This window comes from Uranotaenia lowii, chromosome 2 (genome assembly GCF_029784155.1).
Source record: "Uranotaenia lowii strain MFRU-FL chromosome 2, ASM2978415v1, whole genome shotgun sequence".
Taxonomy (NCBI): domain Eukaryota; kingdom Metazoa; phylum Arthropoda; class Insecta; order Diptera; family Culicidae; genus Uranotaenia; species Uranotaenia lowii.
The window spans coordinates 399,689,045-399,716,513 of NC_073692.1; the positions used below are offsets into that span (position 1 = coordinate 399,689,045).

At 36.7% G+C, this 27,469-nt stretch overlaps 2 protein-coding genes and 1 pseudogene across 5 annotated transcripts in view; 2 read left to right on the forward strand and 1 right to left on the reverse strand.

Moving 5' to 3' along the window:
- The window catches only part of LOC129743327 (uncharacterized), a 49,258-nt gene extending 43,124 nt beyond the window's left edge, over positions 1-6,134 (forward strand). The window contains exons 2-3 of the mRNA XM_055735311.1: positions 489-1,741; positions 1,820-6,134. Coding sequence (XP_055591286.1) covers positions 489-1,741; positions 1,820-6,134 — 5,568 coding nt within the window. The remainder of the gene's footprint in view (positions 1-488; positions 1,742-1,819) is intronic.
- LOC129744289 (putative uncharacterized protein DDB_G0291608) overlaps positions 1-27,469 on the reverse strand; it is a 438,626-nt gene that overhangs the window by 270,639 nt on the left and 140,518 nt on the right. For all 4 annotated transcript variants that reach the window (XM_055736745.1, XM_055736743.1, XM_055736742.1 and 1 more), the window contains one exon: positions 9,130-9,694. The gene's annotated coding sequence lies outside the window, so the exon portion shown is untranslated. The remainder of the gene's footprint in view (positions 1-9,129; positions 9,695-27,469) is intronic.
- On the forward strand, positions 17,973-19,302 carry LOC129743328 (probable serine hydrolase; annotated as a pseudogene).

A 27,469-nucleotide genomic window follows, 5' to 3' on the forward strand; every position in this document is an offset into this window, starting at 1 on the left:
ACCTGATAAAAAGCAGTCGTAGTAGCCATCGAGGAAGTAATCTTGTGTGAAGTAAGAAACTTTGAATGTAAGCGACGATGTGATATGTTTTTTTTTTGTATCTAATTGTAATTCAATTATAGCTTTGAGTCCTTTGAATCCATCACTACAAAGACTTGTTTCCCTACCCTTGAGAAGTCCGAATAACATTCTCAAAGATTCAAAATCCAAGATGGCGGAAGGTTACAAGTATAAGTGCTGCGAGGAGGGCGAGAATTACGATGCAAGCGTTCGGTGCAATCGGTGTGGAGATTGGTATCATTTTTCCTGCGTAAATGTTCAAGACAGCGTATCAGAAAGTGTTTGGTTCTGCGTAAAATGTATAACGGACGAGCCATCGCTTTTGGAATCGTTCGCTTCGGCAGGGAATACAAAAACTCGTCGTGGTCCCCCGCGTGCATGCAAAGAAAAACATAAAAAAAAACCCTAAATCGAAATTACCCTCAAAGAATATCGTTAAAACAGCTAAGAAAGGTAAGGTCGAGCAACAGGATGATAGGCAGGCAGTTAGATCGGATGCTAGAACAGAAAGCACGTATACCGGCGCCATTAGAAAGTCTCTTTTACGTTTCCCAGACACCAATTCTTCTGTTATTGGAACGCGGAGTGAAGATAAAAAAAGTGAGTGCAGTGCAAGTAATGCTGGTAGCAGGTCGTCAAAGGCTTCAACGCGTGAGAAGGCAAAGCGTGAGCTACAACGGTTGCAAGAAGAGAGCACGCAAAGGCGCCAAGAAGAAGAAATTGAGCGAAAATTATTGGAGATGGAGCTGAAAGGAATCAGGCGTGAGAAGGAGCTCATGGAACGCAGACATGTTTTAGAAAGGCTTGCGGAAGAAGAAACTGAACCCGAAGGCGATTCCAGCGAGGATGAAGAGTATAATCTCCGGAAAAGAGTTGAAGATTGGCAAAAGGATTCCGAGGTGGGTCGAAGCGAAACGACGTACGAACAGCGAAAACAATCGACACCTAAGGAAGAGGACCGTCAAGAAGAGGAAATTTCTGGATGTGAAATAGCTTGTGGTGGAATTGGTTTGCCAGAAATAAGTAGCGTCGCATCGAAGTCTTTTAAAGGTACGGCTTTAAGCACTACAAAACTCTCCGATGGCGCATCTCAGCTGCAGATAATCGCGTCTAGGCAAGTTTACCCAAAGAGCTTGCCGAAATTCTCAGGTCGACCCGAAGAATGGCCAATATTCATAAGCTCATATGAACAATCGAATACAGCCTGCGGATTTAGTGATTCAGAGAATCTGGTTCGTCTACGCGAGGCTTTGACTGGAAAGGCATTGGACGTGGTGCGGAATCGTTTACTTCTTCCAGAAAACGTTCCTTTCATAATTCAAAAGTTACGCAGACGTTTTGGAAACCCCGAAGTTCTTTCAACGATATTGGCCGATCGTATACAGACCCTTCCGGGCCCCAACTCAGAAGATCTGGAGTCTGTTATTGAGTTTGGGAGTGCCGTTGAGGAGGTTACTCAGCACATGAAAGCAGCGAAATTGACAGATCATCTTCGAAATCCTATCTTGATGCAGCGGTTGGTTCAGAAGCTACCCTCGGTCTACGCAATGGAATGGGTGGAGTTCAAGCGAAAACGGATAGCGGTGGATCTGGAGGTGTTCGAAGAATTTATGGAAGAGTTGGTGGACAAAGCGCTGGAGGTAACATATGCGCCGTGCAACATCGAAGACCCGGTGAGAGGGTGACGGCGTGAAAAACCGGTGGTTAAAGGATTTGTCAACATTACGGATACTGATGGTCACAAGTGCTGTACATGCAGTCAACAGGAGTTTGAAAATGTTCCTCCGTCTAGAACAGCTGTCTCTTCCGAAAACTATCACTCTAAGGGCTGCTCGATTTGCGGGTTGGCAGGACATTTTGGACGCAATTGCAATGAATTCAGAGCATCGAATTTGCAGGAACGTTGGAACATGGTACAGCGGTTAGAGTTGTGCCCATTGTGCCTGTACAACCATAACGGAAAACATTGCATGTCGAAACGCCGATGTGGTACGAATCGTTGTGATCAGAGACATCATCCACTCTTACACTGGGAGTCAAATTCAAACGCACCGCATTTGATTGCGAGCTGCAACAGTCATCGACAGTCAGTCATATTTCGAATGATTCCTGTAGTGGTTTACAGCGACCTAAAAAAACTGAAGGCGTTAGCGCTGATAGACGAAGGATCATCAGTGACACTGATTGAGGACGAACTAGCTAAGGAGTTGGGATCAAAAGGAAACATAGAACCTCTGGAAATGAGTTGGACCAACGGAATGAGTACGGTGGAGAATCGATCAGCTAAAATACACCTTCAAATATCGGCTGTAGATGACATGAACCGCTTCGATCTGATTGATGCTAGAACCGTCCGTAAACTGGACTTACCCATGCAATGTTTGGACAGCGGTGAGCTGCGTGAGAAATTCTTACACCTGCGGGACATTGAAATCCCAAGCTACGGGTCAACAAAACCGAAGTTGTTGATTGGAATCAACAATGCTCATCTTATCGCCCCGCTTCAATCCCGAATAGGAGAGTTAGGAGAACCCGTCGCTATACAATGTCGGCTAGGATGGAGTTTGTACGGACCACGAACAGGTGTAGTAGCCAATGTACATTTCTTGGGACATCACCGCTCCTGCGACGAGTGCGATAGAAACGACCGAGAAATGAATGAGTCCTTGAAAGAATATTTTAGCTTCGAAGCAGTTGGGATATCTCCAGTTCTGCTGGAATCGAACGTAGACCGGCGAGCTCGCGAAATATTGGAGCGAACGACAAGGCGTACAGGAGATCGTTTCGAATCTGGGTTGCTGTGGAAAACAGACAACGTGAGGTTCCCGGAGAGTTATCAAATGGCTTTGAAACGAACAAATAGCTTGGATCGTAGAATGGATAAGCAGCCGGGCGTTCGTGAGGCCATTTTAAAACAGTTGCACGAGTACATCGAGAAGGGTTACGCTCATTTGATTACAGAGCTAGAATTACAAAACACTCCGCCGGAGAGGACGTGGTACCTGCCCCTAAATTTTGTAATTAATCCGAAGAAGCAAGGAAAGATGCGTCTAGTATGGGACGCCGCTGCTAAGAACAAAGGAGTTTCGCTCAACGATTTTCTTCTGAAAGGGCCGGATATGGTTTCGTGTTTATCAACAGTTATCAACGGTTTTCGGGAGAGACGGATTGCTTTTGGAGCGGACATTCGAGAAATGTTCCACCAGATACGTGTGAGATCGGAGGACCGCCAGGCTCAACGCTTCTTGTTTCGTACAGATGTCGCAGAGCCGCAGATATTTGTAATGGACGTGGTGGTGTTCGGAGCTAGCTGTTCTCCTTGTACATCGCAGTACGTCAAAAACTTAAATGCTCGAGAGCATGCAGTGCAGTACCCTGAGGCGGCAAAGGCTATCATCGAGAAGCATTTCGTCGACGATTATTTTGATAGTGTTGACACGGAATGTGAAGCTGTTCAGAGGGCTAAGGATGTAAAAGCGGAACATGCAGCTGGCGGCTTCGAATTGCGGAACTGGATGAGTAATTCTCCTGAAGTGCTCAAAGAACTTGGCTCTACTTCCATGGAATCTGCTAGGTTTGTTGAAGTTAACAAAACTGATAATGTTGAACGTGTTCTGGGTATCAGTTGGAATGCCGTCAAGGATACATTTGTTTTTTCGACAGACATGCGCGCGGACCTGCACCCCTTTATTAAGGAAGGTGCATGGCCCACTAAACGAATTGCGTTGAGGTGCATCATGAGCATGTTTGACCCGAAACAATTTCTGGCGCCAATCCTGATCCACGGACGGATAATTATGCAGGATGTATGGCGAAGTGGAATCGAATGGGACGATAAATTGAGAGAGGAGCAGTATCACCAATGGTTACGTTGGACAAATCTATTTCCGTTGATCGACACCGTTGAAATTCCTCGTTGTTACCTTGGCAGATTCGACTCAACATCGTACGAGAGTGTACAGTTGCACGTTTTCTCCGATGCCGGTGAAGACGCGTATGGCACTGTTGCATACTTCCGGTTTGTGAAAGATGAACTGATTCATTGTGCCTTTATCGAAGCCAAAGCCAAAGTTGCTCCATTACAGCACATGTCGATACCCAGGAAAGAATTGCAAGCCGCGACATTGGGGGCCCGCCTTGCAAAAGGCATACGAGAGAGTCATTCCTTTCCAATTACCAAAACGGTTATGTGGACAGACTCGAAGGCGGTTTATTCGTGGATTAGATCAGAGCGGAAGAAATTTAAAGAATTCGTAGCTCATCGTGTTGGTCAGATCTTAAGCTTAACCAATCCTGAAGACTGGCGATGGGTACCATCAAAAGAAAATGCAGCAGATGATTTAACTAAATGGGGGAAAGGAACGGAAATCAATTCAGATAGTCGGTGGTTCAAGGGTTCTGAATTTTTGCACCAGTCGGAAGAAAATTGGCCAGAACAAAACCAGAATATTATAGTCATCGAGGATGAAGTTCGAGCTCATGTTCTGTTCAGCGCTACAACTTGTACGGATGTTTTTGGAAGCCGGATTGAGCATATATCGAGGTGGTCTATTTTAGTGCGCATGGTGGCAACAGTGTACCGTTACGTCGAAAATTGCAAGCTTCGAGTGGCAAATAAACCGATAGACGCCCTTCCTACAAATGCGGCCGGCAGAAAATCGCAGATTCCAGGAGTGGTTGTACCCCTTCGACAAGAAGAATATTTCATGGCGGAAAATTGTTTGTGGCGGATGGCGCAGCAGGAGGAATACGCGGATGAAATAGCTCTACTGTCACGAAACCGAAAAGTACCGAAGGATCAGCAGAGACAACTGGAACGTTCTAGCAATCTGTATGACAAATCGCCCTTTCTTGATGAGTTCGGAGTTCTACGGGTAGAAGGAAGAACAGTATTCGCAGATTTCGCTAGCTATGATGCAAGATTTCCAATAATTCTTCCCAAAAGGCACCCGATAACTAGGAAATTGGTCGAAAATTGTCATCAAAGAACGAATCACAGCAGCAGAGAAACAGTTGTTAACGAACTAAGGCAGCGTTTTTGTATTGGGTCCCTGAGAGCGATTGTAGAGTCGGTTATAAAGGAATGTCAGTGGTGCAAAGTGCACAAAGCGCGACCGTTCATTCCCAAAATGGCACCTTTACCGAGACAACGAATGGCCCTGGGAGTAGAGCCATTTTCATACGTTGGATTAGACTATTTTGGTCCACTAGAAGTTTCTGTTGGAAGACGACGAGAAAAGCGTTGGGTGGCCTTGTTTACATGCATGACGACTCGTGCCGTGCATCTGGAGGTGGCTCATACTTTGAATACGGAATCGTGTAAAATGGCTATCCGAAGGTTTGTGAAGAGGAGGAGAAGTCCGCTTGAAATATTTTCCGATAACGGAACGAATTTCGTTGGAGCCAGTAGAGAACTAGCCGCTGCGATCCGAAAGATCAATGGAGACTGTGCCGACACTTTCACATGCTCAAAAACTAAGTGGACCTTCAATCCACCAGCAGCACCACATATGGGTGGAGTATGGGAGCGGATGGTTCGATCGGTAAAGGTAGCCTTGAACACAATCGTAGACGGAGGAAAACTCACGGATGAGATTCTATCTACTGCTTTAGTGGAAGCAGAGGATTTGATCAACTCCAGACCACTGACATATGTTTCGACAAATGTCAAGGATGACCTGGAAGCTTCTACGCCGAACCACTTTTTGAAAGGTTGTGCCGCCGAATGTCTTCCACCTCGGAGTCAAACAGAACAAGTGGACGCTTTACGAAGCAGATACCATCGCGCACAGCAACTGGCTGACAAGTTATGGCAAAGGTGGCAGCATGAATATTTTCCCAGTTTAAATAAACGCACAAAATGGTTTGAAGACGTCAGAGAAATAGCTGTAGGAGATCTAGTGTTCGTACAGGAAGAAAATAAACACGAAAGAGGAATCGTCACAGAGGTCAAAGTCGGTATGGATGGGAGAGTTCGTTCAGCAGTTGTGCAGGTGAACAATAAAAAGAAGCTGCGACCAGTGTCAAAATTGGCTGTACTCGAAGTTGAAAGTGGTAAACCCAGCAGAAATTAACCGATGGAATAACTACTGGGCTTACGGGTGGGGGTATGTTGTACGCAAATTCGACCACTGTGCGTCAGAAAAACATTGATGACGGATCGATGATGATTGATAAGATAGGTGTAGAATTGTGTACGGAATAGGTATAGAATTGTGTACAGAAATTTGTGTTAGTAAAAGTATGATGAATGTTTACACCATTTTGTTCTGTTATGAATTCGGTTTAGCTAGAAAGAGTTTGTGATCAAATTGATTTGGAGTAATTTGAGTGATTACGGGCACTGCCGCTTATCGGAAAGTTTTAGCGAAACTCTAGACTGGATCTGTAAGTAGAAAAAGTAGAGAAAAGGATCAAGTGCTAATAGGAAGCTTTTATTTAGATCGAGTGCGAGTGCCGTTGAATCGACAGGAATTACTGAGCAAATTGATTGAGTCCATGCGTACCGTAAGTAACCGAATTTCGGAAGGAGAGCAAAATTTAAATGTTTATATGTTTAGGTTTAATGTGCTGAAAGCCGTGTATTGTGGAAGAAGTTGACCAGTCTGATCTCACGTGACGTAAGTTTTTAGATTTAGTTTAAAGCATAGCCTAATAAGCAAATTATTTAATAGGACCTGATAAAAAGCAGTCGTATTAGCCATCGAGGAAGTAATCTTGTGTGAAGTAGGAAACTTTGAATGTAAGCGACGATGTGATATGTTTTTTTTTGTATCTAATTGTAATTCAATTATAGCTTTGAGTCCTTTGAATCCATCACTACAAAGACTTGTTTCCCTACCCTTGAGAAGTCCGAATAACACTTTCCTTTAAGTCGGAGTGGTTTGAAAGTATTTTAGAAAGCATTTCCGACCCCAAAAACTGTTATATACCAAATTTCGCGTTGATCGGTTCAGTAGTTTTCGTGACTATTGCGAACAGACAGAGAGACAAACATACATTTTTATATGGGTAGGGTATGTTGTTAATGCCAAATATTGGTTCTGAACTTTGCCCTAATTAAATATTTGCACCTTCGTTGATTTGTTGGAATTGAAACAAAGTCTTGGTCGCGTCAGATCTAAAAATAGAACATCAAAGTTGAAAGTCTCCTATTTTTGAACCCTTTACAAAATTTCCGGGTTTCCATTGATTTTCATTTATTGTTGGAAAAATAAAGTCTGCTACACATAGAATCTGGTCGTATCTTTTCATTTACTACAGCGCCCCTGGTTGTCACATCGCGAATCTATTGACAGTGTTTTGATCCGGATGGTTTGTTTACTTAGTGGTGAAAATTTCATCAAGATTGAAGCAGTCAGTCAAAAGTTATCGACGATGGGACGCGAAAGGCGAGAGAAAATTCTGCACACTCACGTAGAGAAACCGACGTGGTCAGGGGTAAAGATCGCGAAATTCCTGAAATATCCAAAATCGACTGTAAATTCGGCGCTGCAACGTTACCGGGAGACCCTTACGGTGGATCGAGCAAAACAAACCAGGCGTAAAAGTGGAACATATGACCGGAAGCTGCGAGCAAAGGTGATTCGATCAGTTCACAATAATCCTGGAATCTCCTTGCGTGATTTGGCGAAAAAGTTCAAGACGAACCACAGTACAGCTCGGCGAGTTTGTTTGCGAGAAGACTTGCGGTCGTATCATGCAAGCAAACACCCCAACAAGACGCTGAAACAAAACCTGGTTGACAAAACCAGGGCAAGGAAGTTGTACGAGAAAGTGTTGACCATGTAGAACGGATGCATTTTGATGGACGACGAAACTTACGTCAAAATGGATTTTGGACAAATACCCAGTAACAAATTTTACCTTGCGAAGCGTAAAAGGAATGCTGCGGGTAGATTCAAGTTTGTTTCCGCAGATAAATTTGCTCGTAAATTGATGATTTGGCAAGGGATCTGTAGTTGTGGGAAGAAGACTAAAATTTTCATCACTGGGGACACAATGAATGGAAATGTTTACAAAGAAGAATGTCTCCAAAAGAGAGTTTTGCCATTCATTCGGTCCCACAAAGGTCCGGTGAAGTTCTAGCAGGATCTGGCAAGCTGCCACTACAGCCGGGATGTCGTTCAGTGGTATAAAGAGAACAAGATCGATTTTTGTTGAAAAAAGTATCAATCCACCAAACTGTCCGGATTTTTGTCCCATCGGGAAATATTGGGCAATAGTTAAGGGCAAACTGAAGAAATGTGGCAGAACCATGAAAAAAAGGTGGAACAAAGCGGCGAATGAGGTTACCAGCAGTACTGTGCAGAAAATGATGGGTGGTATCACAAAAAAAGTTCAAAAATTCATCCGAAAAGCGAATGATTTTTATGTATTTTTTTTCTCCTTAAAATGCAATAAAATCCCCACAAAATGACAATTTTATTTTTGTTGAACGTTATTTCTTTGCGGAGAAATGATCTTTTTTATCCGACCAGATTTTGATGTGAAACAGATGTGATACAGACTTTAGATAGTATGGTTCATAATCTTCACAGCGAAAGTAATTTCCCTTTAAACTTTGGCTTGGACTGTAAAAAAAGTGTTATTTTTTCTTGTTCACTCTAATTTCTCAAAACGCGCCCCACTAATTAAGCTGTCCGATTTACCACTGATGAGAAGCTACATTCTCAAAAACATTGATTTTTGGGGCAAAATGCACTCTGATTGAAAAATTAGAAGTATCTCACTGATCCCGTATGAAAATCGTTTAGTTAGCAACTATCAAAATGTTATGAGATATGATGTCGATTTGAAATCAAAATACAATATCGATAATCCTCAAACTATAGAAAATCAAACCTTCACATTAAATGTATTTTTATTGAGAAGCTAAGAACCTCATTATATTCACCCCATTTTACGGTATATATAGAAAATTGATTTTTTTCATTGATAGAAAAAATATTTCAATCAAAATAATTTAAAAAAGTTTTAATAATAGTTGCTATGTGATCTAAAAGCTCTACATTAAGTAAAGTCATTCAAAATTCCCACGGAAACTTTATTATTTTGATTATATCCTACCTTTTAATTCTCGCGACTCCTCGCTGGAGCAGGAAATCCGCTAGCGGCTGGCAGTCCTTGATGAGGTTCAGAAAATTCGTCGCTCCCGTCAGATGTTATGCGATGGGGTGGTGATTCACTTTCTCACTCACTTCTTCTTTGGGCGTCGCATCAGCGCAAATTATCGTCTCTATCCACTAGCAGCAGTCCGATGATTTCGAGGTTCATTTTTCTAGCCGGGCAAAGGAGGTGGCCCCTTGAATGTTTCGAGCAAATGTGTGGAATGGATTGGTAGAAAGAAAAACTTGATCGCTAACGATATGCTTTTCCGAATTTTTTAAACGATTAGATGGCGCATTGATAAGGCAAATTTGGTGAGAGACGGGGGAAAAATGATCAATAACTGATTAGTCAATTTGCAAGTCAATAAACTATCGCCGAAAATAAAAGCTTAAACCAGTTTTGAGTGTTGGATGAGTTAGCAAATATCGAGGGCCTCCTTTCCGGCTGATTACTCATTCATTCACGGGGCACACGGTGGATTATACAATTTTTCGCGCAACAGAATCAACACAACGCCACAGCTCTGGAAAGAGACGAGAAAAATAAACAATCAACAAAAATGACAAAAGTGAGAAAAAGCAAAAATGCAAAACGGTTGAAATGCTGTAATTCGAAAATTGTGTCACTTTTCCTCGCATGGAGTTGTAGGATGGGATTTATCAGATTTATTTATACGCTTATCTCATTCCGTCAAATATAAGTATGTATTTTTATTTTTTAGAATTTATCTCATTTAATAAGATAACCTGCAAAATTTTCCATTTAAAATTAAGTTAATAGTAACGAAAGAAAAAAACACAACGATAAGAAATGTTAAACACTTACATACTTTTTAAAACTTAAAACTATTGAAACTTTTAAGACTTTAAGACTTTAAGACTTTAAGACTTTAAGACTTTAAGACTTTAAAACATTATGACTTTAAGTCTATAAGACGTTAAATGTTTAAGACTTGAAGACTTTAAGACTTTAAGACTTTAAGACTTTAAGACTTTAAGACTTTAAGACTTTAAGACTTTAAGACTTTAAGACTTTAAGACTTTAAGACTTTAAGACTTTAAGACTTTAAGACTTTAAGACTTTAAGACTTCAAGACTTTAAGACTTTAAGACTTTAAGACTTTAAGAATTTAAGACTTTAAGACTTTAAGACTTTAAGACTATAAGACTTTAAGACTTTAAGACTTTAAGACTTTAAGACTATAAGGTTTTAGGACACGCCTTGAAATTTTTTTTACAGATCTTACTTTCAAACAGCTTTGACCGATTTGATTTTATTCATTTGTTTGCTTCTTTTTTTATAATTAACCTCTTTTTTTTTTATTTCTTTTTCGGCCGTTTTTACCTTTTTTACGATTTTGAGAATTTTGACTTTTTTGACGTTTTTAAATTTTTTGAATTTTTTGCTTTTTTTTACTTTTTTGGTTTTTTGACTTTTTTGACTTTTTTTTTACTTTTTTGACTTTTTAGACTTTTTGACTTTTTTGACTTTTTGACTTTTTTGACTTTTTTGACTTTTTTGACTTTTTTGACTTTTTTGACTTTTTTGACTTTTTTGACTTTTTTGACTTTTTTGACTTTTTTGACTTTTTTGACTTTTTTGACTTTTTTGACTTTTTTGACTTTTTTGACTTTTTTGACTTTTTTGACTTTTTTGACTTTTTTGATTTTTTGACTTTTTTGACTTTTTTGACTTTTCTGACTTTTTTGACATTTTTGACTTTTTTGACTTTTTTGACTTTTTTGACTTTTTTGACTTTTTTGACTTTTTTGACTTTTTTGACTTTTGACTTTTTTTACTTTTTTGACTTTTTTGACTTTTTTTTACTTTTTTGACTTTTTTGACTTTTTTGACTTTTTTGACTTTTGACTTTTTTGACTTTTTTGACTTTTTTGACTTTTTTGACTTTTTTGACTTTTTTGACTTTTTTGACTTTTTTGACTTTTTTGACTTTTTTGACTTTTTTGACTTTTTTGACTTTTTTGACTTTTTTGACTTTTTTGACTTTTTTGACTTTTTTGACTTTTTTGACTTTTTTGACTTTTTTGACTTTTTTGACTTTTTTGACTTTTTTGACTTTTTTGACTTTTTTGACTTTTTGACTTTTTTGACTTTTTTGACTTTTTTGACTTTTTTGACTTTTTTGACTTTTTTGACTTTTTTGACTTTTTTTACTTTTTTTACTTTTTTGACTTTTTTGACTTTTTTGACTTTTTTGACTTTTTTGACTTTTTTTGACTTTTTTGCCTTTTTTGATTTTTTTGTTTTTTTTTTGACTTTTTTGACTTTTTTGACTTTTTTGACTTTTTTGACTTTTTTTGACTTTTTTGCCTTTTTTGATTTTTTTGTTTTTTTTTTGACTTTTTTGACTTTTTTGACTTTTTTGACTTTTTTGACTTTTTTGACTTTTTGGACTTTTTGGACTTTTTTGACTTTTTTGACTTTTTTGACTTTTTTGACTTTTTTGACTTTTTTGACTTTTTTGACTTTTTTGACTTTTTTGACTTTTTTGACTTTTTTGACTTTTTTGACTTTTTTGACTTTTTTGACTTTTTTGACTTTTTTGACTTTTTTGACTTTTTTGACTTTTTTGACTTTTTTGACTTTTTTGACTTTTTTGACTTTTTTGACTTTTTTGACTTTTTTGACTTTTTTGACTTTTTTGACTTTTTTGACTTTTTTGACTTTTTTGACTTTTTTGACTTTTTTGACTTTTTTGACTTTTTTGACTTTTTTGACTTTTTTTACTTTTTTTACTTTTTTTACTTTTTTGACTTTTTTGACTTTTTTGACTTTTTTGACTTTTTTTACTTTTTTGACTCTTTTGACTTTTTTTACTTTTTTGACTCTTTTGACTTTTTGTACTTTTTTTTACTTTTTCTACTTTTTTGACTTTTTCGACTTCGTTTATTTTTTTGACTTTTTTGCCTTTTTTGACTTTTTTTTTACTGTTTTGACTTTTTTGACTTTTTTGACTTTTTTTGACTTTTTTTTTAATTTTTGGGTTTTTTGACTTTTTGGACTTTTTTTTACTTTTTTTACCTTTCCGACTTTTTTTTTGATTTCTTTAACTTTTTTGACATTTTTGACTTTTTCGGCTTTTTTTTACTTTTTTGACATTTTTGAAATTTTTACTTTTATTTACTCACTGGACTTTTTTGACATTTTGGACATTTTTCAACATTTTAGAGTTTTTTGACATTTTGGACTTTTTTGACATTTTGAACTTTTTTTCCTTTTTTAACTATTTTGTCATTTTGGACCACTTTCTCATTTCTTTTCTTTTTTTTAATTTTTTAGTTTTTTCGACTATTGACTTTTTTTTATTTTTTGAAAACTTTTTTCTTCTTTTTGCCTTTTTTATTGTTTTTTTACATTTTTGATTTTTTTGACAAATGTTTACTTCTTTGACAATATTTTCATTATTTTGTTTACATTGTTTTGACGTTTTTTGTTTTGCTTTGTTTTTTTTTACTATTTTGACTGTTTTTTTTACTTTTATGTTTTTTTTTTCGACTTTTCTGCCTTTCTGACCACTTGACTTTCCTAATTTTCAACTCAATTTTTGTTCAATCCTCGGAAAAATTATTTTCATTTTAAATTGTGATCAACTTAAAAAAAAAAGTTTTCGTTTCAAAGTATTTTGCAAAATAACTGAATTTTGTATTTAAATATTTCAATATTAAAAATGGAAAAAAATGAAGCTTTGAATATTTGTTAAAAATTATCAATTGAAAATTTCCATTAAAGAGTTTCAAAAAAATCTTTGAAAAAGAAAACAGAATATCATTGTTTTGGATTAAATTTGTTTTTCTTTCTGTTAAGTCGTTCACAGCTGATATTTTTTGAGATCAATCTGCTGTGCTCCACTTTTGAATACTACTCCACTTTTAAAAAAAAAACCGTTCGAGGGAGAAAAAAAAAGGTTAACCGCGCCACCGATATTTATTGTGCTCTTTTCCTGTTTGCGGTCGATCTCGTTGGGACAACTTTTGCATATTGTCAGCGTTTTTGCCCGGTTTGTTTTGGTTTGGTTTTTTTTCTCTCTCTGTTGCTTGCAACAACATTTCACAGCAGCAGACAGTTTTTTCCATGTGTCTTAGGATGTTAAATAATTAAGCTGTTAAAGTAGTTTTTGCTCTGAAAAAAAGAAACTGTCGACCGATACCAGATGTGGTGTGAATTTTTCTTGGAATTGTCCCAAAACCATAAAACTTTACTTGTAATTGTAATTGGCAGGAAAGTAGTTGCAAGCTGCCATCCTTGAGATTTTGGACAATATTTCAATCGTCTACAGTTCTGGTTTTTAATCAGAGTGCAGTTTCATTAACATAAATTAACAATACACGCCCTTAATGGTTTGGCTTCCATTTTAAAAGTATACCTTCAGGCGCATTCCCAGCATACCCAAGCAAAAGTAAACTGACAGTCACTCAAACCGGAATTCAACTATTCCGGTATTCGAACCAAAGTGACACTCTGTCGAGGTTCGAATCAATGGCCTACCGGATCAGAACGAGGATAATTGCGGACGTTTACTGCGCCATTGCACCAAGATCACGATCAATGTTGAGGGCGCTCGTTCACATTCCATCGGAAAACTAATATTCATACCCGGGCTCTCTGCAGCATTTCCGAGGTCCGTTGTACCTACTTAATTGTCGTGGCAGCAACGCGTGCACGTGCATTTGCAGTTTGCGGTCATATAAATAGCGACTCAGATCTTCTACCCACTGATCTACTGACGGATGATGGCCTATACACCTCGTTTCGCTTTTGAGAGCACTGCAGTGGATAAAGAGCCCTTGAGATAAATAGGAGGTAAAAAAAAGCTCCAAACGTTTTCCGGTGAAGGTGTTGTTATGTCACTTTAATTGTGGTAATTTGAACAGGTATTGATTCGAAATAAAGTGAAAATAACCTGAGCAAATCTTAACTTTTAAGTTCGTATGAATTATTTTCATTTTGATATGTCCTGTTCTTTCCAAAAAGTGAAAAATAGTAATTAAGTGATGTACATCTAAGCAAACAATTGTTAACATACAAAACGATTTTGGCGTGGTGGAAAGAGAGGTGATGAGAAAGAAACGTTGCAAAAGTAGAAGTAAAGTTTTTTCTTTGTAAACATAGTTACCATGACAGAAGTGACGTCACTACCGACCATTTTCGCGACACATTTTGCCTAGGATTAATGAAGCTTCTTGACAACGACGCGTCACGACGCAGGGCTTGTTTATGTTTATTTTTCTTTTTTCTGTCCAACGTGCAATAGTGTGCGTTCCTTTGCGCCACCTTAGTAAAAGTGTACCTCATTGCCTTAAAGCCTCAAAGTATGAGCCATTTCAAATAAAGAAATTACAAAAAAAAAGTTGCATGAAAAAAATTGATATTTTGTTCTGAAAAAATCTACACTTTTTTCATTCTGTGAAACCAAGCCTTTTAACGTTATTAGTGCCAATTTATAAATTCTTGAATGGAAAACATCTATGAGATGCCAAACGTTGCTCTAAACATTGTTAAGCTTTCTGCGCTGTGGTGTTGTTATGTTACTTTTAAACTTCACACTATTTATTTCACTTTCTCGCTGAGGGGCAGCAGATGAAAATGATATGGTAATTTATATTTAAACAAGTTTGCATTAGAAATTAAAACAAACAAAATATGTTCTTATCTAAACAAAGTTATTATTTGCTGGTTGTTTTGCGAAAAATATCATGATTTTGCGAAACTCTACTCCTGTGAAAATATGTTTTCACTGTTTTTAAAAGTTAACAATTACTCTAATTTGTATAGTTCGCCACCCACGACCTCAACAATATATTTACTTTAATTTTATACGAATCCCTAATGATTCTGCTACGTTTTTGCAGATGTTGTGAGCTAATATTTCATTAAAAACGTGTCTGAATGGCACTAAAATAATCAAGTTTTGTTACTTTCGATACAGTTTAATCCAGCCAATTGCCCTAAGTGTCTCCCAAAAAAGAAGTATTGGTCGAAAATTAAACGTGAATTGAAGAAGAAGGATGCAGCCACCAAAAACATAGATCAGAAAAATTGGTGTTGGACGATGGGAGCTTTCAAGAATAAAGTAGAAATATTTGTTATATGATTTTAATCGCCGTTATTTGTATGATTATAATTTTAATGGCATGTGCGGCGGAATGAAAACTAGAGAGAATTTATTTTATAGAAATTTGAAAGAAAGGGGAATAGACAGGCATTAGTGCGCCAATAGGAGAAAGCTTGATAGGTGTTGAAATTTTAGGCTAGAGGGCATGTTGATGAAAAAGCTAACTATACATGAGAAACTCAGAAAGAGAATTCCCAGGTATAGCGAGCCCAGTGGTTTGAGAGCGTGTTTTTACGCACACTTCAAACGAGCTTTCTCATGTATAGTTAGCTAGTGTAGAGCAAAGGCGGGAGCAATTCTTGGGAGCTTTTCAACAACATGCCCTCTAGCCAAAAATTTCAACACCTATCAGGCTTTCTCCTACTGGCGCACTAATGCCTGTCTATCCCCCTTTCTTTCAAATTTCTGTAAAATAAATTCTCTCTAGATTTCATTCCGCCGCACATGCCATTAAAATTAAAAAAAGTAAGAACGCGGAATAGATAAAATGTGAAATGAGAAAAAATTGACAAGTAGCAACTATTCGCAGCGAATCTGAAAAAATGGCAACGTCGCTAGAACTGTTCTCGCATAAGGAAAGCTCAGTAGGTACATGGGTTGTTACGTTTTTGCTCGTTTGAAGTGTGCGTAAAAACACGCTCTCAAACCACTCTGGGCTCGCTACACATGGGAATTCTCTTTCTGAGTTTCTCATGTAGGGGAAATTCGGGTAAGACGGACACCCTAAGGTAGAATCGCTATAGAAAATCAGATATTGCTTTTTTGGGGGTCCAAATTATCGGAATCGATTAACAAACGCGTGTTCACTGTTTGATGTAAACTTTATTAATACTCATATTCTATGTACAACTGTTGCTATTTATACTGTTTGGTGTGTATGTGTGTGTGTGAGAGATTGGATGTGTCGTGTTTGCTATTGTACATGCAAGCTGTTGTATGTTATTGCTATTGTTGTTCGCTATTGTCTGCTTTCGCTGTCGACTGTCGTCTGCTGTTGTTGTTGTTGGTAGCCGACTATTGTCTGTCGCCGGTAATTGCTGCTACCTGACATTGCGTGTCGCTGATTGGCTGACGCAATTGTCGCGTCGCTGATTGGCTGGCGCAGGCGTCGTGCGTTCTGGATGTCGAACGTTCTCGATGAGTGGAATGTTCTGGAAGGTTCGATGCGATGACGCAAGAAGGGAACGGCGGTAAAGTACGCCACACTTTTTTCATCGCAGTTTTCATGCAGATGGGCAGTTTAGGTTGTTTGCTATCGCATTAACCATTAGAATTTGTAAACTTCCTTCATCAAGACTGTTTTTATAGCAATCTAAAACATGCTTGCAAATTACACTTTTCAAAAATGGTCGGGTAAAACGGACACTGCTCAGAAAAGGTACATTATGTCGCAGACATTGCTGTTTAACAGGTATTTGTGTGAGTTAAGTATTTGGAAATGTTTTAAAATCGAAATGGAACCAACTGGTCCGAGTCCAGAAGCGAAACAGTGTGGTTTCGGAATTCCGTATTTTATTGGCGCTTCTTTAACTGGAGATCCTATTTTTACAGTTTTTATGGCCTGTTTGACATGCCGAGTGCTTTTCGACCGACAATTGCTCTTGCCAAGGTCTTTCGAAGGCATATGGATGATCAAACCGATGAAAAATTCAAAATATCTGGAGTAACTTATGTGTCCGTTTTACCCGACATTGAGGTGTCCGTCTTACCCGCCTTAGCAACTTTTTTTTCAAAACGTTCGTTGTTCAAGCCCTTTGACGGAAATATGCTGGTTTTCCTCCAGATGGTTAAAAAGAAGCCTAATAAACACTCTACCTTTGAAAACGGTTGAAATTTTCGAAACTTTTGCGAGTTATCAACTATTAAATGAGGAGAGAAAATAACATCAAATAATGGATCCTCAAAGTTTTTGTTTGTTTTGTTTACTGTTATGGGACCTTGCTTGCTATAAATAAACAAAGGGTCTCGAAAGTGTTGATACACTAAGGCAAACATATTCTCATCATTAGATTTTTGCCAAACATTGTAATTTTCGAAATATCGAAAGTGTCCGTTTTACCCGCTGTGTCCGTCTTACCCGACTTTCCCCTATATGTAGGTAGTTAGCTAGTGTAGAGCAAAGGTGGGAGCAATTCATGGGAGTTTTTCAACAACATGCCCTCTAGCCAAAAATTTCAACACCTATCTAGCTTTCTCCTATTGGCGCACTAATGCCTGTCTATTCCCCTTTCTTACAAATTTCTATAAAATGAATTCTCTCTAGATTTCATTCCGCCGCACATGCCATTAAAATTATAATCATAAAAACATGGCTTGCGAACGTTTCGGCAAACTTCCTTATAAACATAGGATTTATGTTCATCTCTAACGCATTGGAAAAAATGGACAGAATATTTTTCATAACTCTTCATTTGGCATAAGACAACTTTATAAATAGTGAAAACGTATTTTAAGCTCTGAATATTTGTTTATTTGTTGATTTTTTTATTTGGTATAAAATCATCTGACATATTTAGGTGTCTTAATGATCTACTTAATATTATTTGTACATTTCATGATACCATTCCTAATTTCTTAGTTAGTCACTCAAGTCAGATTTAATACGGCGTTTGAAAGTTGAAGTGGAAACATTGAAGTCGAAGACAGTATAATAACGTATAGAGAATTCGTTTTCGTGTGGTGGTGCACCGGGGCACTACCGGTAGTGCACTTTTTGCTGTTTTCATGCTCGTTTTCAGGATGAGTAGTCCACTGGTAGTGCACCATAAAGTGGACGGTGGAACACTCTGAAAATATTCGGTGTTGCTTGCGCTCTCACCAATACTATCATGAATTTTGACAGCACGTGCTTCCCGATGTAAACAAATATCAGATGGTTGGTTTATTTCTATACCGCGAAAATTGCGTTCGAGCTGTTTTTTTCTCTTTATTATCCCGAAGAACGGAAACTTGTTCCGGATTCAATACCAGTGCCGTTTCCGCCTCTGTTGCACATAATGAACGAATATCGGTGGGATAAGATGGCAATGATGGGGCATTCTATGGGAGCAATCATAGCTTTCATGTTCACGTCAATGTTTCCAGATAAGGTGGAGTTTCTGATTGGAATTGATGCCCTTAAACCGCAGTCATATTACCCGAAAAGATTTATTTCTTGGGCTACTGTGATGGCCAATAAGTTGCTTGAAGCCGATAAAAGGAATCGCGAAAGATCGGAACCACCAGCCTACACGTATGAGGACATGCTGGATCGTTTGTTTGAAGGAACCATGGAATCTGTCTGTAACGAGAGAAACTGGTCCATATTTACTGCAAAGAAACATCAAACCGTCCAAGAAATTTCCCGGCAAATATTATTTTGATCGTGATAACCGAATAAAGTACAACAACATTCCCGGATGGTCGGATAAAGTGAACTACGCTCTGACAAAGCAAATCAAGGTGCCACAGCTGGTGATCAAGGCCATCGATTCACCCTATCCTGGTTCCAAAGAAGGCTTCGATGAAATGGTCGCCATACTTAAGAAGCAAAATTCCATGTTCCGCGTGAAGTATCTGAAAGCTGAAAGCTGAAAGGTGGATCATTAAAAAAAGATAACACGTATGATCGAACTGGTTCGAAAAAATGAATCTTCATTTAATCATAACTCTACTTAACGACCCGTTCACTGTATCGTTGAGTGTGTCCAAACGATTCCAATACTATTTATTTAATCTTCCATTTACAATCCATTACTATTAGAGTAATCTTTATAGTGTCTTGGGATAAAGATTACAGGAATGGTCATTTTATGATACTGATTTATGCGGGAGGTTCCCATCACATTCATTTGACCGATCCGGAATTGGTGGCACCCGTTGTGACAGATTTTCTACGGAAACATTGGGTCAGACAGGTCGATGAGGTTGTTAGCAAATTGTGATTTATCAGAGTATAAGGAATGCATGTTGTAAATTATTATATTTCTAAATTGGATTAGGTGTACTTTGGATTAAATTATAAAAATATACCAAATGACGAAACTTTTATTCAATATTTTTTCCTGTACTCTTGTTCTATACGCTTTTTTGAGACATTTATTATTAATGTTCATTATAATTTTTTGTTTTTAAAAAATTTCACCTGGATGGCACGTTCCAAAGCAAACAACGCTCCCAAGAAGAAATGTGCCCAGAAGGTTTGCTGCAATCGGTTCCAGGCGATGCCGAAAAAGAGCAGCAAATCCGAGTGCAAAAAGGCCAACCCAAAGATCTGGTGGAATCCCCCAAACCGAAAAGTTTTCTTGTTCGGGAGGGTCCTATAAGTTGGTCTCCACAGTAAGAAGCGTTCAGCTGCATCGAAGCTACTCTGCTTCGAGCCAGCTTCGAGCTGTGCTTTAGGGTGACGATGCTCGGTTGCGCCAAGTCCTGGATTCCCACCCGTTGCCCTTCAAAAACGGTAGTTCGAGACTACACCCGCATTGGGAGCTTGAATTTCGTTCGTTTCGGTCTGTTAGCAAAATTTCCTCCCCCGACTTCCGCGATCTGAGTTCGCCAATTTGACTTCCAAGAATTTTTCTTTTGTCATCTGACAACGGAAATAGGTACTCGAGGTATTTGCGAGGAATAAACGTTCAAAATACCGGAACCTTCAAGATGGGGTCTGCAGTCTAGCAGCAGCAAACATAGACCACCCAGAATCAGCCGGTATTGCAGTTATCATCAGAGCCAGAGGCGAATCTACCAAGCAAAATAAATCTGAAATCTTCACAATTCAACATAATATATAAATTCATGCTAAAATTTTCATATTATTTAAAAGATAATGATCAACTAAAGTAAATTTCATTTCAATTTTCGAAGTCAAATGAAAACAAATACCAGCTGTAATGGATTTTTGACAGCTTGATGTTTTCTGTTGACACTGCCGATTTCACGCACACCAACAAAGATTAGTGCAAAACTCGATTCATGCTCGTTTTCAGCTTGGAAGGTGCAACACTTTCGGGTGGTGAAAACAAATAGGGGAACATGCCCTATTATGCGCCACCTAAGCGAATCGCTGGTTTTCTATGCATTCCACGTACAAATTGTGTTGAAAATGGGTGCAATCGTCGAAGAAAAGTGTTTTCTACAAATGCCTATGATATTTTATTACTCAAATTGCTATAGCTGCTTCAAAAACTTGATTTTTAAAAACCATATTCAAAGCCACAGAACAAAACTGTGTTGCAAATACGCGCCGCTGTGTATTCAATATGCGCCTAGCAGCCGAACACACCCGAAAGCAGCCGAAGACCAAAAACACACCAATACTTACAGACACTTTGACTGAAAAGAAAATCAAAATGGACTAATCAAAATTTTGAAAAAAATGAAAAGTAGATTTTTTGGGCTGAATTAACGCTCAAAATATGGTTTTAGACTTTTTGTTCATTTTCAATGAAAATTGGCCTTTTTGAAAAATTAATGCTATTTTCAGCCTACTACGATTGGCGCGTTATAACGAGCGCATGGGCCGTGATAGAACATACCCATAAAAAGCATACCTTTGCGAGTTCAGTATGATTTTTAAGCATAAAATCATAGTTTAGATTCTCCTCTATCGATGTGTCAGAAAATATTGTCTTATTCGTTTTTCTCTGCTTGGTGACACCTTATTGAAAGTGTTTTAAAATTTAGATCAAAATGACGAAAAACCTAAATTGTGAAATTATCACGACACAGGGGCATTTTAAGGAAAAATTCATACTTGCCATGACCAATCACAGCATTTAGAAAAAATTGGTAATATTTTGCAGGCTTCAAATGTTTCAGATTCTTCAAAACAAAGGTGGCGCGTATTAGCCACATGGGGCGTTATATGAACTTTTCCCCTACGGTAGTAGAGAGCATATTTCTGTGGAACGGAGAGGGTCGTTACTGCCATATCGCGTGCCTCTAGGTTCCAAAGAGAGCAAGTTTCTATTACGTAGGGTTCTTTCTAGAACATAAATATTACAACGAGATAGTAGGCAGGAGCAGTCAATTTCGTTCCAAAGAATCTTTGCCACAAACAGCGATTGACCGATGGAACGGCGATCCGACAGCGTATGAAGTCCAAGCAGAGCACAACGATGAGCGTATGGCGGTAGGTTTAAAGGATTCTCCCAAGGTAGCTCACGAAGAGCATGTTGATCGCACCAGGCAACAATACAGTGCCCGCAAGCAGAGTGGATCAGTGAATTCTTTACTCAAACGTATAACAAATCGATGCATTCGGTTAGCCTTCTCGAGTACCACAGAGTAATGCCGCTTAAAAGTCATTTGACTGTCCAACAAAACGCCAAGATCCTTAATCTTCTCAACTCGATGCAACTGCTCGCCCAGAATATCGTAGTTATGAATGAATGGATTTTTCCTACGCCCAAACGTAATAATACAGCACTTCGTGACGCTCAAAACTAGTAAATTATTGGCGCACCAGTTTACAACTGTGTCCAAGAAGCGATGTAATTCATAACAGTCAGCTTTACTGTTTATGTCTAAAAATATTTTTAAGTCGTCCGCATACAGGAGAATCCACATCCAATGAGCAACACGTTGATATCGTTCCAAAACAGCGTAAACCACAAAGAACCCAAATTGCTGCCTTGAGGTACCCCAGACTTTGGAATGAAGTCAGAGGATTCAGCTGAACCAATTTTCACAGCCAATCGACGATCTTTTAGGTAGCTTCTGATCCACGCACCCAATCGTTCGGAAAATCCCAATCGATGCATTTTTTTCAGAAGCATATCGTGGTTTACAGAATCAAATGCCGCGGAAATGTCGGTATATATGGCGTCAATTTGTTTGCCAGCATCCATGTTATGCAAAAGGATGTTAAAACCATCAGGTTTAAAGTTACAGAGCGTTTAGGAAAAAATCCATGCTGGTTCTCAGAAATCCAGTTCCGACAAGACGAAAACATGACATCGTTGACAATCCTTTCAAATACTTTCAAGCAGGCAGCTAGCGATGTGACACCACGGTAGTTAAGAACACCTAGACAACCAGAAGTCGTATTTTGTTTACAGATTATATCGTATGGAATGTTATTTAATCTCATTTTCGTATATCTGCACCTACGATGTGCGACCCATGCATATTCTTTATCGTGTTTAAATGCATTGCTTGATTTTATTACGACAATCCGTAAATCTGCACCTACAATGTGCGGCCCATGCATATTTTATATCGTATTTAAATACATTGCATGATTTTATTACGACAATACAATCCAAATCAAGAATATGTGTGCTAATGTACCTATATGGTCTCCAAAATGATACGTATATACTGGTTTTGCTGCATTATATACGATATGTTTACACGTATATTTGTGTTGCAAATTCAAAATACTAACCGGTTGTCTGGACATATTTATTGTCACCTTTTTTGTACACTGGGCTCATTAACGATTTTTTCCAGATGCTAGGAAATTTTTACTGTTCTAGAGACTGAGTAAAAATGCTTGTCAGAGTTTTCACCAGTAAAGAGCAACACTTTCTCAGTACGCACGCCGTTATGCCATCCTGTCCGGCTGTCGTAGAGTTTTTCAGATTAATTATTGCTTCTAACGCCATTTCCTCGCTAACAGCAAAACATCCAGATCCAGAACATCGATGGGTAATCGTGTTACTGCGGCGTTCAATTGACCAGCGGTTGGCGATTCGACTGAAATAACACTGGCAAAGTGCGTCGCAAAAAAATCGCATTTTTCGCCAGTTGACATGTATAAAAACACCAAAATATAAGTGGCCAAACATATCCCACAAGCTATGATTTGCCAATTGGTTGCATTTGTCTGACTCATTGATATTTCATGAAAATTTCCTTTTGCATGTTAAAGAGCAAGACAAAATATAGGTCATTAGCATATGAGCATATTTATTTTTATTATGAACCTCAAATTTCCCAGCGAAGCAATTTGCGGCGTCCAAAACATTCGTCGTTTGGAGGGGAAATTTGTCTCATTCGTCTGTTATCTTTTGTTCAACTTTCACCTACGCCCTAATGTTTCTGAGGCAAATACCGGTAAATTTTCAATTTCCTCGGCAAAGTGAATGATAAATTAGTGAGTTATCGAGTGTAGCTGTTAAGTTTGCTGCTTCTGCTGTTGTTAGATTTTTTTTCCTTGCTGTATTATTTTACGGCGTTCGAAAGCCTTGAGTATCGATTTAAGAACGCTTGAAAACAAGAACAACAGAAAATCTCAGTTTTTCAAATTTTGGTTCATCGACGTAAAGAAAGCTCACGGCAGAAATAATGCTTAAAAACATGTAAATATAATTTTTTTTAGAAAATATCAAAATTGAAGGCAAATAATGACTTTAAATTAATTTTTTTTTAATTTTAATTTGGGACTTTAAAAACAAAGTTACCAAAAAAAAAAACACTACTGGATCCGAGCAACATTATCCCGGAGCTCCTGATGCCTTAATCAGTTTTTATAGTAAAGATCGTACCAATTTTGTTTTTACCTCGTTCTAGGGGAGAGGTTCGATGGAACAGTTGTGCAAGAATATGGATTACAAAAACAATACACCTCAACCTTATGATCTTCTCATATTCTTAAACATATTAACATTTTCATAGTTTCAATTAGAATTTACCATCTTCAATTTAATTTTCTTGAATATTTTAAGCAGGCACAGCTACATTTATCCGAAGAGTCGGCTCGCGAATCGCAGTTTGCCAACTCTGTACCATGAAAAATAAGTATGGGAGAGTGGGGAATCATGGGCCACTTTTTTTCGTTGTTCCATAACTTCTTTATTATAGAAGATAAAATGAAAATAAAAAAATGGTATGGTTTTCTACATTTTCAAGTTATCATAAGCTTTTTTTTTATTTTTAGTAAGTTATTTTCCCCAAGTTCTGACTGTTTTAAAAAAAGCTATATTTTTTGGATTTTGAAAAATGGTGGGGAATCGTGGGCCACCAAATCCAAAACGACCAAATAACATGCAAAGTTTATGAGTTGACCCAAAACTGTGATTTCATAATTCATTTCGTTATTTTAAAGCAAATTCAGATAATGAAATAAAAAAGAGAGCTGTGTATGATCGAATAGATTCCAAAATCTGACTAGCGAACGTTTTGGCAAAATTCCTTATATAGATGGACTAAATATTCTTCATAACTCTTCATTTGGCATAAGAAAACTTTACAGACAGGGAAAACGTATTTTAAGTTCAGAATGTGTATAAAAACATAAAAATATAGGTGGTTAAAGATGTGTGGCCCACGCTTCCCCACAAGCTATGATTTGCAAATTGGTCGCGTTTGTGTGACTTATTGATGTTTCATCAAAAATTCCTTTTCCACGTGAAAGATCAAGACAAAACTAAGATAATAAGCGTATGAGCATATTTTTGTCATGAACTTTAGGTTACCCATCGATGAAATTAGCGGGTGTATTTTTAATTATGAATTTAAATTTTTCTAACTTTTTATGACTTGATAAATAAAAGAAGCATATGATGCGTATTTAAGTCAACAACATATAGAAATATATGCTCACGCAAAGCGACGACGATGGCAGTTGGTTAAAGATTTTTATCTCAACACACATCTGAGATATTAAAAGTGGCCCACGTTTCCCCATGGCCCACGATACCCCACTCTCCCCTACTCTCATGACATATTGCGACATCGTGAGGATCGATTCTTGGGCCGCTTCTTTTTACTTGTTTCATAAACAATTTTTCAATTACATATATTGATAAAATAATTTATTTACCTCGTTATTCTGAGGGTGTCTAACGTCAAGCCGTTGATCGGAACCAAAACTCAAATGAACTATTTTTTGTATTCTTGAATGACGGCACCACCGTTTAACAGAAATTTTGGCTGAATCTTCTGTTTTTTTCAAAAATTTTGCATCGCCCACCCCGACTATAGAAAATTTTCCAAAGAAATAATTTTCCCATAACACCACGGAAATAGTAAATTTTGGGCTTCTGCTCTTAATCGCCGTTTTTCCGGTAACGATTACATCTTCAAGGAGGTTTCAACCATACCCAACTATCATCGCCAAACGACAGAGAGTGGCCTAGTAAAGTATACTTAGCCACTTACAAGGCTCAATTAATAAAAACTTCAGCACACCTCTTCGGATTAAACAATAAGGAACTTGTTTTCTCCGCGCGGATGGAATGTTTCTTTTTTTTTTTATTAGCATCAAAAACAACATTCAACACCGGAGGGTGCGCATCTTAACATGATCTAGTGAATGGATGTTGTTGCTGTATGATCGCGCTCTTAAATGTATTATTAGTTGAATCGGATTGTTGTTACATAGGAAGTGGAGCGAGTGTGGAGTATGTCAATTCGCTGCACCCACTTTTCCGAAGAAGAGCAACTTGTCAAACCGAAATTTATTAGCTCAGCTGCTGAGTGCTTATGTAGATTAGAATCACCCCTTGAGCTATACCGAAGATTGTCATTGGCAATTGGCTACAGATTTATGACTAGCAACCATCAATGCGAATAAGTTGATACAGTTGAATTCCTCGTCACTTTCCATTGATCAAGTGAACGGTTGGCTATCCCACAATTACGTAAGACATTCACGAGATGCCTTGTCTCGCGCGCCCGGTTTAAAAAAAAACGCTCAATCCATTGAAGTTTCCAATCAGATACCTACTAGGACTGGAAGTTCGATTGAAAACTGGGTGAACGTGTGACATGTTCCCACTTCTTGGCTCGCGGCCGACACCGGACCAGACTTTCAATGAAACCTCGCCCCAGAGAGACAGGGCTAATTGAGTCACGCCGCCCGCCCGGGCCCAGTACAATGTGGGATCGCGTTCCGCTTCTGAACGAAACTGACCAAACCTCAAAATAAGATCCTTTGCATTTTACACAGGCCGCAAAACGAAATTCACCACCTTCCCACCAGCAATTCAACAAGCAATTGTTGGTTCTGGAATCGAGAGATGGAAAAATATGTCGAGGTCAGCGCAAGTGGGAGGCACAAAGTTCGTGCCCCATTTTTTTTTGTTCGCGATGACAAGTTTTCTTGTGCCAGGGGCGTCGGTCGTGAAAAATATTCACTGAGGTCCTATGTAAGTTGAGTTCTAGAAAATAAAAAGCTATTTGTGTTTCAAATGCAATTTTTATTTATGAGAATAATATTTAAAAATATATATATATATATATATATATATATATATATATATATATATATATATATATATATATTTATATATATATTTTATATATATATATATATATATATATATATATATATATATATATATATATATATATATATATATATATATATATATATATATATATATATATATATATATATATATATATATATATATATATATATATATATATATATATATATATATATATATATATATATATATTTATATATATATATATATATATATATATATATATATATATATATATATATATATATATATCCTATATAATCTATATATATATATATATATATATATATATATATATATATATATATATATATATATATATATATATATATATATATATATATATATATATATATATATATATATATATATATATATATATATATATATATATATATATATATATATATATATATATATATATATATATATATATATATATATATATATATATATATATATATATATATATATATATATATATATATATATATATATATATATATATATATATATATATATATATATATATATACTATATATATATATATATATATATATATATATATATATATATATATATAACTATATATATATATATATATATATATATATATATATATATATATATATATATATATATATATATATATCATATATATATATATATATATATATATATATATATATATATATATATATATACTATATATATATATATATATATATATATATATATATATATATATATATATAAATATATATATATATATATATATATATATATATATATATATATATATATATACTATATATATATATATATATATATATTTATATATATATATATATATATATATATACTATATATATATATATATATATATATATATATATATATAAATATATATATATATATATTTATATATATATATACTATATATATATATATATATATATATATATATAA